Here is a 14,547-nt window from a genome sequence, read left to right as displayed (position 1 = left end):
AAAGGTGGTCATCACAAATGACAGATACTTCGACTCAAATCATGAATTCTAGCCGTATTGTCTCCACTTCAAATTGGACAAGGGAAACTCAATGTGTCCAACTCCCTCTCCAGGTCTATTGAAGCCTTCACCTTTTCTCCTTAAACTAACCAACATCCTTTTAGTCACTGGCTCTAGATGATATCGCTATTACTGACAGATTAGTTTAGACTTGTCCCCAATTCTTCACAAATATAAATAATTATGATATTCTAATAGATTTTACATTTTATGGTAAGTAATGACAAGAAAGTTAGTTTTCCATTGTTTATAAAACTTATTCTGGTATTGTGAATCATTTGATAGTTGCGTAGCCAGTACTGATAGTGAGGTAAGAAAAGACTAATCTGCAGAGTAGTACTGAACTGAAATATATTCAATCACAGTCGCATAAATATTATTTCATTTTCCAACTGATATACGTATATAATTGGTAATGTTGGTCATTCCAGAAAATCTTTAATTTTCAGCACTGGAAACAATGGTGCCACGCTAAAAAAAAAAAAAAAAAAAAAAAAAAAAAAAAAAAAAAAAAAAAGGGTATCTGAAGCGAGGTTTTTCTCATTATACAGCCAGACTCAGCAAGTTTCTCATGTTTACAAGAGTATACAATACGGTTTTTTTTTCTTTTTTTGTGGCTGTCGGCTGACAGTTCCTGCTGCTAGTAGGTATATCAAATAATGATGATAAGTATAAACACGATTATTACCATAGATTTTCTGTTTTGGTAAAACGTCGTTAATAAGAAAAATGAGGCACTTACGGCTTCTTCGATCTGTCGTTTGTATGTCTTGATCTTCTGTTGGAGTTTATCAACAAGATCTTGCATGCGTTCATGGTTCTTCCTGTCCTCGTCGGCTTGGAAGGTGAGCTCCTTAATGCGTCGTTCAGATTTGCGGAGGTTCTTCTGGGCATCAGCATGTCGGCGCTGTTCACCATCGAGTTCTTGTTCGAGTTCGCGAACTCTCTGTTCAAGTTTTTGAATTGCCTTTTTGCCACCTAAATATAGAATCGATTATGAAGACTAGACTTCATAAGAAAGTACTTAAATGTTTATTATCACTACCCGCCGCCGTAAATACAACCTACGGATTAGTATGACTAAATACATTCACACCCCTTCATGCTTCGTTCTCTAAGGTTGGCAGCTCGGGTCTTTGGCTATCACGCGCTTGTTACCATCTAGTAACATTTCGCGTGCCTTTAGAATTAGTACCAGAATCCAATAGTCCGGATCTGTTCTCGTGATGGACTGGGAAATCCTATTCCTGTAAAGCGTGGGGTGAAGCAAGGCTCAGTCTTAAGTCCATTAACTTTCAACAACACCCTTAGAATATCGACGTGAAATATTCCACCCTATATTACTGATAGCCATATTGATATTAGTCACCTGTCGTATACAGTTCTCGCTGAAAACCTGTCCTCAATGCAAATATCTGGTGAGACTCTTCAGGCTAGTTTGTCCAAGATTGGCCTTGCTATTGAACCGTCAAAGATTGAGTTTATGATTGTAAACCCGAATGAAAAGGAGAATTCAGAGTCACTTAAAATAGCCTCGATACTGTTCCTAGATCTGACTCTGAATTATTTGGGTGTTCATTTTGGTTCATCGAAAAGAACAATAGGCACTCTTGTAATTGTATATTTATGTTTTTTCCCCCGAAAAAGGCTCCATATTTTTTTCGGAAAAAATTAGTATCTTGGGATAGTCTCCCATAAAAAAAAGATCTAGATAGGTCAGAAGTCTGAGAAAATTCGTTAAGAGCCTTAATTTTGGTTTTTGCAAAGGACTTCATGTACTAGTTTAGTACATCATATAAGCATTTCTTATGACGTCATATAAGCATTTTATTACATGATGTCATACATAGCATAAATAAGACTGTTGAGTTTCCAACGCATCAGCTATTTATATAATATAATGTCTGTTGGTAGCCCTAAAAAAACTAAATTTTGCACCATCAACGGTGACAACACCTTTACAGGCGGCTAAAGCAAAGGCCATAGCTAAATTGTCTGAATTAATTAAAATCCAAAAACATGTCAAAAATGAAAATGAAGAGCAAAGATACGGGCGGTTAGAAGACACGTGAAAACGACAATTAGAGCGTGTAAAAAATGAAAATGAAGAGCAAAGACACACGTGCTTAGAAGACATGCGACACCAAGCATATGAGTGAGTCAAACATGAAAGTGTAGAGAAAATACACACTCGGTTAGAAGAACAGCGGCGGTGTGTCACAACTGAAAACGAACATCAAAGACGCATACGGTAAGAAAATATGTGACACCGAGCATTTGAGCGAGTCAAAAATGGAAATGAACAAAAAATATGCACGTGGTTAGAAGAAAAGCAGCGGCGTGTCAAATATGAAAATGAAAAACAAAGACAAACGCGGTTGGGAGACACCTAACACCGAGCGAATAAGTGAATCCAAAACAAAAATGTAGATCAAATACACACGTGGTTAGAAGAACAGCGGCGGCGTGTCAAAAATAAAAACGAAGAGCAAACACATACATGCTTAGAAGACATACGACACCGAGCATGTGAGCGAGTCAATGAAAATCAACCTGGACAGCGAGAATCAAAACGTGTCAAAATAGAAAATGACAGCGATGATGATTGGGTTTTGGATTTTGACATGAATAAAGTCATCAATGCCTACCATGCCTTTGGAAATAAAAAACCTCGACTAGATAAATCGCTGGAAGAAAAAGAAGTTGTTGTCCCATAACCTGAACTATTAAAATAAACAAAGGTTCGGCGATATGTCTTTCATAATGACAAAAGACGAGCTGAGGCAAAACTTAAAGGTACAATAAAAAAAATGTATATATATATATATATATATATATATATATATATATATATATATATATATATATATATATATATATATATATATATATATATAGGTACGTTCTTTCATTCCTGACAAAGATTATATGCTTACGGAAATGAGCAAAAAGTTTAATTTTTTAAGTTTCTATCATTTATACTAAAAAGAAAAATCAGACATAGTTATTATGTCATAATGTGTTAAAATCTATTTTCCTAGAGAAGACCTGACACATTTCACGAATATTTACTGAATATCTCGCTATTTTACGAGAAGATCTGAAAGATCTTCTGACAATTATACTTAAACAAGTTGTAAATCATTGATAGAGATTATTGTCTGCAAGAACTATTGTCTGGTTTAGAGTATTTCCATATGTTAGAATAGAGTGGGATGGAGGAGGAGTTTGGTAAGATTTTTTATTTTTACTTAAGGTAAATGTCACACGGCTACTATAATGATTCCAAGAAAAAAAAAGCGACTACAGCATGCAAGCGTGGAATCGAAAGTGGGCGTTGAAACATAATTTTCGTCTTCTTCTTCGTCTTGACGAACATTTCAAGAACAAATCTATTAAAGCCTTTAGGGATTTGTTTCATTCTTTTCAGCGATTTTTTTTTGTGTTTTTTTTTTTTTTACAAGGGTTTATGACAAGCTAAAGTGAAATATTCAAGTATATAGCTGTAAAAAAGAGCCGTTTAGTGCATCTTCTATGTGTCTAAGACAGCTGGTTTCATTAAATGCCTTTGATTCTGAATAATGCAGTAAATTAGAAACAAATAATGTAAAATCGTATTTTCAACTGAATTTTCAGCCGTTCAGCTGTATCCTGTCGTTGTGTTAGCATGACACGCTGTGTCGTGCTATGCTGTAGTTCATGGTGAATATTCTCAATCCCCTTCCCCCCCCTGAACTATTCTGCATTTGCGTACTTTTAAATAAAGATTATGAAATATCAGGTACTTCATTTTTCTACACAATTTTGACTTCCGTATTCACATCGATCCTCTTTTATCTTGACCACACTCCACCTCCATGGAGCCATTTCTTGTGTATTAAGTTTATTTTGGTTTATTATATATATATATATATATATATATATATATATATATATATATATATATATATATATATATGTGTATCTTATTTTATTATAAATTAATATTAATTTTTATGTATTAAATACCTTTAAGAGCATTATTTTCAGCCTCATCGAGTCTCACTTGAAGCTCCTTCAGTTGAACCTCCATAGCTTTTCTCATCTTTTCTTGGCCCTGAGCATGTTCTTGTTCCGCCCTTAGTTCATCTGCTAACCGAGCAGCGTCAACCATGGCTTTCTTAGCTTTCTCTTCAGAGTTCTTAGCCTCACTCATTACCTCATCGAGGTCAGCCTAGAAAATTAGAATCAGAATGTGAATATGAAAAACCTATGTTATTCTGTAATCATAAAGAAAGGTAAAGAAAAATATATACAGTACGACCAATTAGATGAAAACTAAGGATGATAAATAAGTTAAAATAGGAAAATATAAATTAAGTTTTTCATCATTCAAAAACTTCATGACGAGATTTTTTTAGCCTTAATTTTCTATTTCTAAACGCATTCTATTTATAGCATCAATTACCAAATGTTCAGAAAATCTATAACCAATTTACAGCGGCATTCATTATAAACAAGCCGCTAACACCTTTGGTTGTTTGATGGAGGTCTGGGTGCGGTGTCGCCATAGAGCAACTTTTGTTGCTACGAAATATGAATTGCTAAATTTGCAGTAGGATGAATCATGAAAAGGTTAATTTTCTATCATAAAAGCAAAAAAGAATGCGCTGACAATACTGACAACCAAGACTTTGAAAAACAATTTTATCTCCTAATACGATAAATTTCCTCCCATACTACCTGGAAAAATGAGAATAAAAACAAAAAACTTACGACTAAAACTGGCAGCGGGGGGGAGGGACATTCATGCAACATCTGACAATTATTAAGGGACGACCTTCTCTATTATGGCTGGCCCTTACTTTCATTATAGTATTAAAAAAATTATATTTTTAGGTTATAAAAGCCAAACTTAATTTTCAGTTTTAAGTGAATTCGATTCTCAAAGTATTTTTTTTAGCGTCTGGATTATGCAGTGAAATTAGAATACTTACACCAAGTGCTTGGAGTTCAGATTCTAGTTTCCTCTTAGCAGCACCAGTAGATTGGAGTTGGGCGTTCATATCATTCATCTGCTCATGAGTTTCAGTAAGTTGAGTCTCAGCTTGGCGGCGAGCACGATCTGCTTGCTCTAGAAGGGCACGAGATTCTTCCAATTCACCTTGGAGAGCGTTGGCACGACGTTCAGCAATGCCCATTTGCTCCCGGTAATCTTCCCGGAGTCGTTGCTCTTCTTCAAGAGATTGTTGGGTTTCCTTGATTGTTAGTTGGTATCTAGGCAGAACAATAGAATTAATTAATATTGGTAACGGAATAAAGGTTTGTGGCACGGCATGGAAAAATTAATGCAAAATAACCATCTTTAGACGGTTGGAAACAGTGTGTCACATTATCTAGTTTACATAATTGTTTGATTCATTAACAATACTTTTAAAACAAGAATAACGATAGTTTTGAAACAAGAAGCTTTTTGATGCTAAAAACACAGAGAAAGAATAGTTTAAAATATTGTGTTGCCTGAGACTATAAAGACTAAAGGTTTGATCGCCTATTATCTTAGTCATAAATTATCTTATTCATATTCTATAATATCTTACTCACTCAATAAGTAGGCTCGATTTATCTAGCTTGTTAGCCCATCAGAAACGCTAAAATCGATTAGAGGTCATCCTTAACTGCCAATGTTAGGCACGGAAATAATTGCAGTTTAGAGAGGTGATACAAACGAATACGTTTGATAAGACTGATCGAAAATGCAGCCTAATCAAGGGAAACTACAGGCAGTTCTAGCTTCTCGGGTAGCCTTGGATAAGGCTTCGGATTTCTAACTATATGGTGGGTTGAACTAATTTGAATTACAATCCGATTCTTACGCTATCCTGGTCAACAGCTCTAGCATTAAAATTCCAATAAATCTTTCAAAGTAATATTTCCTTGCTAGATCTTTGTATCCCCGTCCCTAATAAACCAAATGTTGAGCCCAAAATATACTATTTGATTTTACTATTTACCATAAAACTAGGAACAAATAAAACCAATCGGTCGGGCTTTTATAGGATTTTTCATCTATATTAACACCAAGAGACATGAACGACTGGTATAAATCTTTTCTTCTTTTATCAATGGCCAAAAACCCCTCTATAATAAAAAAAGACAAAATCGAGTAACAAAAAAAGAATTCGCTCTTTTTTTAAATTTGTTATCTCTATGACCTTTTAATACTGATATTACAAGCTCTTGGCTTTTTATTTTCCAGCATTAGTTTTAAACTTGGTGGGGTCAGGGGGAAGCTTCAGTATCCCCCTGATCTCATTTAAGATCATATTTTTTAAAGTACGATCTTACATGAAATATAGAACAAAGAATATCAAACGTTAAGAATTCGAAGTCAAATCGTTTGCAACCGTTCCAAGTGCATATTTAAAAAAAGGCAGTGAGTACAGATGTATGAGATAAAGTGAATATTCACCCACTGAATTTTATATATTATTTAAAATTTTATATATTGCATAAATTTTATATATGTACGTTACTCACCTCTTAATATTCTTCTGAGCTTCAGCATTGGCCTTGTTGGCATGATCAAGGGCAATCTCAAGCTCATTGATATCAGATTCAAGCTTCTTCTTCATTCTGAGCGCCTCAGCTTTACCCTTAGCTTCGGCTTCAAGAGATGCTTGCAGAGAGTCGAGAGCACGTTGGTGATTCTTGCGGGTGTTTTCGAATTCCTCCTCCTTCTCTTGGATGCGGCGGTCAATCTCTTGGCGAACTTGGCTAAGCTCAAGTTGGGCACGGAGGACTTTGTTTTCTTCTTGTTCAAGAGCAGATTCAGCCTCTTCCAAAGCGGCCTGGAGTTCTTCCTTCTCAACTTCAAGACGTTTGCGTTGTTTCTCAATTTCGTGCACGTTGCGTCCACCTAAAGCGCAAAATAAATTATTGAGAATTCATAATTTGTATAAAGTAAGTACTTATCGAAAATAGTAATTGTTCGGTAGACTCAAAGACCAAAGAGAGCTGAGAACCACAAAAGTGTAAAAGGTGTGGCACAAAAGTGTGCCACGAAAAAAAAACATGACAGTTTCATACTGGTCTCTTCAGGATTCAGTCGTATGATCCAGTAAGTCGTTAAAGTATTCTGTTAAGAATTTGTTTGTCAAACCGACCAACTTGGCTCAGAAGCTGAATTATCAGTCTCATTTCTAATCGAACATTTACTTTATCTTTCCTTTTCGACAGTGACCATCGATTCTGAATACATCATAGCTGTATCACTTACACAAGAAAAAGACCATACAAGGAAGTCATCTCCATGAATTTAGTATTCCTCTTCTGAATTTAGTCTTAAGACCATTTGTTATCCTGAAAACATACATCGCAATGTGTACTTTCCTTCATGGCTTGCCTTTAAACATCTTTTCAGCTCCTTTTCTAAAAAATGATGACATACAACTGCGATCAAGCGAAAATATATCTATTTGTCCACGTCCAAGTCAAGTAAGATTTCCATACCAAGATAGGAATGTCTAGCTATGCACTTGCTTAAGCATGGATACTATTTATACGAACACCACTCTTAGACTCATGTGCTAAATATAGTGCAAACGAGGATTCCGGAATAATAGAATCTGAAATCCTATACACAGAGTTCTAGACTCTAGAATTAGATGGTTGGTTGTAACTTGGTGAAGCCAAGCACCAAATTTTCCATGTGAGCATGATTTGCCTATATATTGATGTCTGGACAGGCATGTTTTAAGACATGCAAGTCTACCCAGACATGCATCTGAATACTACTTAAAAAATGGCAATATTTTCAATACTCGTCCGAAAAACACCCTCAGCACAGAAAAAAGAAATACGAACACAAACGAAAAAAGAAAACTAAATAACCAAATAATCTACATTTATATATAAACTGAACTAAAAATTAATTTAAATACTTGTGGTTGTTCTTATTTTTAAATCTTTATTTTTTACTTCGTTTATTCTTTTGTCTTTTTGTTTTAAGTCATTGGCTTCTTTATTCTTCATTTGTTTTCTTAATTTTGTTTTTTTTTTCACATTGACTTTTCTGGGGCTGAGGAAGGACGATGAAAATAAGTCCAAAATAAATGCCAGTTCTTTCTACCATATCCTCTGGAATATTTCCTAAAAATTGTGATTTCTTATTCGTCAGGATTAGCCAATTGGGTCCTCAAAATCATATAACTGATTAAAATGACGATCGCATAAATTTCGCAACAGAATATTGCTAAATAATTTCTTACAGAACACTCCCTTTCCATTTATAAAGACAAACAATAATATAAACATAACATTAATAGATCTATTGTCTCTTTTAATGTCTCGAATAATTCGAGCTTTAGATCGTTAAAAGGAAGTGATTTTCAATAATTCATTAGGCATGCGCGTTCTTTTGAAAAGGTTAGGAATCTGCATTAGAAACGGTGAGAGGAATATATTTAAAACAACCATATCTGACGCCAAGGGTGCATCCAGGATTTTTTTGAGGGGGAGGGGGTGTTTATAGAAAACACTTTAAAAAACACACCCACAAAATTTTTAAATTCATTTTTGCTACGTTTTACGAGACGGGCAAAAATTTAGGAGGGAACTGGAGGGGGGTTCAAACCCTCCCCCCCCCTCTGGATACAGCTCTGTCTGACTCCAAGTTCAATGGAGTATATTGTAAATATATTTGATTGTTTTGTTCAACAAGGAATTACATATTTCAATTTCATTTACTGCGTTTTATTTAAATTTTCATTTTCTAACTGTGCTTCAACGCTCAATAAGCAGAATTTTTGTCTTTTCACAAATAAAAAATTATTAAAATTATTTTTAGTTGGTTAAATTAGATTTTGTTAAATTTTAAATCTATTAATTTTAGTTAATTTATCTACTAGAACCGCGTTCAATAGAGCACAATAAGACATAACATACACGGGGTGTTTATTTGCCACAAGGTTTATCAACATAACATTCATATTTCGAAGTGTCAAAGGATTGAGAATAAAACTAGTTGAAACTAATCATTACACCGTAAATACTCACATAAAAAAACGACAGAAACAGTTTTTTTCTAAAAGTTTTCTTTAAAAGCGTTAACATTTTTCAAATTTTTAAAGAATCTAATGTCTTCTAGACATTAGGGCCATAGTGTCAAACAGAGAAACAGTGGCGGTTCTCGACTCTCTAGCGCCCGGGGCAAAAAGATTAGCGCTCCTTCCTCATCTGTCTCCCGATAATTTTCAGGCCAAATTTTAACATATTTTCATTAATTAATAAAATTTGCCAAATGATCCCTCTACTTTATTTTAATAAAAATTAAATTTCAAAAACTACAAAATGATTATAAACGTTAAATTAATTATTTGAAAAATTGCACCTTTAAAATTTCTACACCTAGGGCAAGTACCCCTTCTGTCCTCCCTAAAACCGCCTGCAGAGAAACTAGCTCTTATCATTGGACCGAAGCCCACTATAGAATCTTTGCTACTAAAACTAGAACTAGAGTAATTGTGGCAAGAAGATGGTTAACTAAACGGATTCGCCTATGCAACAGGTCATTGCAATTAATTGTTGTTGCATTAATTGCAAAATTAATTGTGCAATTAGTTCTGCAACTCATTATAATCAGTAATCTCTTTCTGTTGAGTGTGGGGTGGAATTTCCACGCTTTTCCTCGCATTTTTCTGAGACAACACTTTGCTGAGTGACTGGAGCCATCTGGTGAGTAACTCATGAGTGAAGGTAACCTAAAACTCTTCCCTACCCAATACTAGGGATAATGAGGTGCGTTCAATACTCTTACCATACTGAAAAGTTTTTGGGTTTTGATGATCCGAGAAACACTAAAATAGCACCTGGAATAGATTATACCAGCTTTTTATAGCAACTGTCGCAACTCTAAGTCAATAAATTCTTTCCACCCCCCTTCCCTCCCCCAAAAATATAAGTATAACAATATTTGAAAGCGTCTAGTATTTGACTACATAGCTACATATTTTTCTAATAACGGAGTTCAAGTAATACTATTGTTACAAGCTGGTGGAGGCTAAAAGATCAGATTTGCGTGAGCACGACAGCTTAGGAGAGTGAAGTCTGCGAGTTAATTTGTATCTAAAGAACCTAGCCTACAGTCACATAAAAATAATCACTCATCAGTACTTTCTCTGAGCACCTTCCATGACTCTTCATGTAAGCAAAAATGTAACATGTCCATATTTCAACAAAAATGGATCTATTAAGCCTTGAAGTTTTGAGCTGGTTATTTGTACAATTTAAAGAGAAATGATAAAGAGTACGGCACAGGGCTTTTAAGTCCCTACCGGCGGTGTTGGTCTCCGTTTTATGGCCCTTCAGCAAGGAAATGCAATGGGGTTTAAGGACCAGCCATCCTGTGCTTTCGTACACCCTTCATGTTTACCTTCCCCAGATTTCTCCAGGTACCCATTCGGAGCCGGGTCGACTCTGGCTAAGTTTACAGAGTCACGCCTCTCAGTCCCGTTCCAGCCAATAAACCAGCAACACCAGGACCCGAACCCCTATCCTCACGGACAAAGGATTCCAAAGCTAGCACGCTAAAAACTCGGCTAGGACCGCTCTTTAGCCACTCTATTTGTATATTTTCGGGCGCAACGGCTGCTGGAAGAATATCGCCCCTGGAGGAACATTTTTTAGGTCGTTGATCTAAAGCTTTAAATTTATGATTTAAATGCGCAAGCCAAATAGAATGGGAGACTGGTAAGGGAATGGTTTAAGACATATGGTTGTGTATGGTGTATGTATGCATAAATACACATGTGTATAAGTCTATGTGTATGGTTTATGTTGTATACATACACATGTGTATATGTGTATGGTGTATGTATGTATACATACACATGTGTATATGTGTATGGTGTATGTGTCCTCTTCACCTATTCAAACAATGAGATTTAATTTTCACTGTCCTTGGTACTCAACACGAAGAAATAAATGTTTATATTATACAAATTTTATTGAGAGCAGTGCTCATCCCTATTTGCCATTCAATTTGCTCTCGTTTGCGTGAACCACTACTGAAGATCTCACTTAACATCCTAATCATTATGGTAGGGGAGGGGTCCTTTTTGGTCATCAATCCTTTGGAGAGAGGAAACTCTTTGGAGGACTGAAAAGCTTTAAAGAACATAATTAATATTTAATCAAACACTGAGCTTCGAACAGTCTCTTAAATGGTAATAAAACAATTAATCTTGTGGTTACATCAACCACAAGAATCAGAGTTGATTTTCATAATGAATTAACGTCAAATTTTTATTCATTTAATATTCAATTGTTATTTTACACAATTTTCATTGCTAAAATACGGCTCAAAACTAATAATTCATGAGGATATAAAGCCTTCCCTATCATATCCTAAGCTGTTTCTTTTACATTAGCATTTTAAAATTTAATCAAGCACATCTTCGCCAAAAATGCTCCTTAGCCTACTCTTCAGAATTCATCTTCTTGTGATTGAGATACCCATGGCTAATGGAAGCCAGACCACCTCTTTCACTCTCTCTCTCTCTCTCTCTCTCTCTCTCTCTCTCTCTCTCTCTCTCTCTCTCTCTCTCTCTCTCTCTCTCTCTCTCTCTCTCTCTCTCTCTCTCTCTCTCTCTCTCTCTCTCTCTCTCTCTCTCTCTCTCTCTCTCTCTTTCTTTCTCTAATTCGCTCTTTCTCTAATTCTTTCACTCTCAATCTCAAAATCTCATTGTAGTTATAAGCCTACCTTCTCCAATTTGATCCATCAGGTCCTTGATCTCATCGGCGAGGTTTTTGTTTTCCCTACGGAGGGCATCAAGCTGCTCAACGCTTTCGTCGTAGGCTCCTTTGAGCCGGAAGAGTTCAGTGGAAAAGTTTCGGCATTCCTTCTGGCTGGCGTCGAGTTCAGCAGAGAGGTCATCAACCTAAAATGAAAAAATTCTGATTTTCTGGAGAAAATCGGATACCTAATATAAGCTATATAATAATATATTATATATTAGTAAATGCTATATATACAATTTAGTAGTATGTATTATATATAAACTATCTATTAGTAAATTCAACCTAAAATGAAAAAATTCTGATTTTCTGGAGAAAATCGGATACCTAATATAAGCTATATAATAATATATTATATATTAGTAAATGCTATATATACAATTTAGTAGTATGTATTATATATAAACTATCTATTAGTAAATTTTTATATATTAGGATATATAGGTTTTAGACTTAATATAAGTTATTTACTTAATATAGGATATTTATAGCGGTGATATTGGTCAACTTGATATTAAAGAAAATAGATTAATGTTAGAGACACAGACGAAGAAAAAATGTCTCTATCCTAAGCTTTAGAAAATTTCTTCTTAGCCCTCGAAGAAATAAAACATTACATAAATAGCGGATTAAAAGTAATAAGTCGGAGAGAAAAAAAAGGTTTTCCTACATTGGTAATTTGAATACATACGTTTTTGAACGATAATAAATCTTTATTTCCTTAAAGTCAAATCAATTAAAAGATTATACCTACCCAGGTATGCGAAAAAAAATCACCTAAAGAAGGATGAAAAAAGATGGGAGAACGTAAAAAAAAGTGATTATCAAAAGCGATTACTTTGACAAAAGTAACATGCAATCGAGGTTACTTCTAAATTTTACCCCCTTAATGATTGAGGCATTTATTAAGTTTGACTACAAGCTTTGTAACGCCGTCTTCATAAAAATTCGCCACCAATGATTTGAAGTAAGCTGCGACTGTTTATTACGAGCTCCTCGACAGTTTGGAAGCACTGCTTCCCCCCCCCCCAAGGCACTGTTTCACTTCAGAAAAAATATGAATAAATTGCTGCTAGTTCACGACTATATGGTCAATGTTACAAAACGAACAACAATGGATGCAAAGAACCCCCCCCCCCCCACACACACACAAACTACTCCTATAATGCAAACAAACGTTCAGTGTCCGCAATGTTATAGCAATTGTTTTTTAGACCAGAAACGTCCACTGCTTGAAGAGTTTATGCAGCCAGAACTACAATTACTGTAGATTCTTATCATGAAACCTTGCGAACTCTATGTAAAGCGTTTCAAAACAGAAGAGTGCTGACTCCTACAATTGCTCTGGTCCATGGCAATACCCGTTTTTACTGTGCTCGTGTAACCCAACAGCTCCTTGGACGATTTAAACGCAACATTTTCGAAACCCACCATCAATTCCAGATTTAGCGCCGAGCGAATTCCATCGCTTTTTCAATTGAAGAATTTTACCGGGGGGGGGGGGGTGTCCTCGGTCTTCTGAAGCCCCAGCTATGAGACGAAACAAAGTAAACTTACCAAAATATAGAAATTTTCACCTTTTATTAAAATTAGATTGCGTCCTATTGACTGAACACAGTCTATACGTTGATAAATACTTGCTTACTTTTAAACTTTAGCTACCCGTTGCCCTCATACATTTTTTTCTAATTAGTGACTGGCTGAAAGTTAACACGTCTACGAGCGTGAGTGACTGAATGAAGCAGTTACATATGTCAGATAGGACTTGGGATAACACCGGGTTATTTCATATCTATGCATAGTGTTGTAAACTACAATGCTTGCGTTCAAGCATGTATTTGGTTGTGCAAGGTATACATGACTGAATAAGGTATACGCATCGAAATTTTGATATTTTGAGTTAATTTTTCATCGATATGAAGTGATGTATACTATTACTCAGGCTTTTAAATAAATTGCTTAAAAAAACTTTTTCTACAAAATAAGTTTTTCAAAGAAAAGTAAAGAACTCCACTAAACCAAAAATGAGCAAAAATAAAATCAAATAATTTACCATGCGTGAAACTACCACAGATCAGCATTGATAAATAAATGAAACCCAAAACTAACAGAAATTACAATAAATAACCGAGTCAAACTCAAACGAGCAGAAATTAACATGAGTAGGGCTATGCCTTCCCAAGGCACTGCTGAGATGCCTTATTGGGAATTAGCATTAACACAGTGCATTTTGATTTAATCTTACTGAAACATTTATTTTTTAAATATAGTGAGCAATTGGTGGACGTGGGAGGGGGACTAGTTGCTCCCCAATCACGTTCAACTATTAAAAAAAGCATTAGCCCTTTCTAATTTCAATTAAATGAGCCCTTTTTGAAGTTCCTAAGACAACTCCTTCAATACAAAGTGCCCTGGTCTAAACAAAAAAAAAGTAAAAGAATATTAATATATTGTATCCACATCGATCTTTACTATAAAAATGTAAAGCCTTCCAATCACTATCGACTATTAAAAAGGGCACTAGCCCTTTCAAATTCCAAACGAATGAGCCCTTTTTGAGTTTCTACGACAATGCTTTCTATAAAAAACCTTATATGTCCCCAGGACATAAATTACAACCCTTGCCCTGAGGGCTGTGGGAAGGTTGTCATCCTCAAAGACCTAATTTCCAGACTTTCAACTACGTTAAACAAAATGGCTATCTCAAAATTT

General features: G+C 35.2%; 1 protein-coding gene across 9 annotated transcripts in view; it reads right to left on the bottom strand.

The window, feature by feature from the left end:
* The window catches only part of LOC148954385 (myosin heavy chain, muscle-like), a 120,041-nt gene that overhangs the window by 9,207 nt on the left and 96,287 nt on the right, over positions 1-14,547 (bottom strand). For all 9 annotated transcript variants that reach the window (XM_089086364.1, XM_089086367.1, XM_089086365.1 and 6 more), the window contains exons 28-32: positions 11,801-11,978; positions 6,580-6,958; positions 5,037-5,316; positions 4,069-4,273; positions 803-1,038 (exon numbers count right to left, since the gene is read on the bottom strand). In XM_089086364.1, coding sequence (XP_088942490.1) covers positions 803-1,038; positions 4,069-4,273; positions 5,037-5,316; positions 6,580-6,958; positions 11,801-11,978 — 1,278 coding nt within the window. The remainder of the gene's footprint in view (positions 1-802; positions 1,039-4,068; positions 4,274-5,036; positions 5,317-6,579; positions 6,959-11,800; positions 11,979-14,547) is intronic.

Source organism: Artemia sp. Qi Xiang Cuo, chromosome 3 (genome assembly GCF_049724085.1).
Source record: "Artemia sp. Qi Xiang Cuo chromosome 3, ASM4972408v1, whole genome shotgun sequence".
Classification (NCBI taxonomy): domain Eukaryota; kingdom Metazoa; phylum Arthropoda; class Branchiopoda; order Anostraca; family Artemiidae; genus Artemia; species Artemia sp. Qi Xiang Cuo.
Note: the sequence above shows the minus strand (reverse complement) of the source record. Positions and strands in the feature narration are given on the sequence as shown.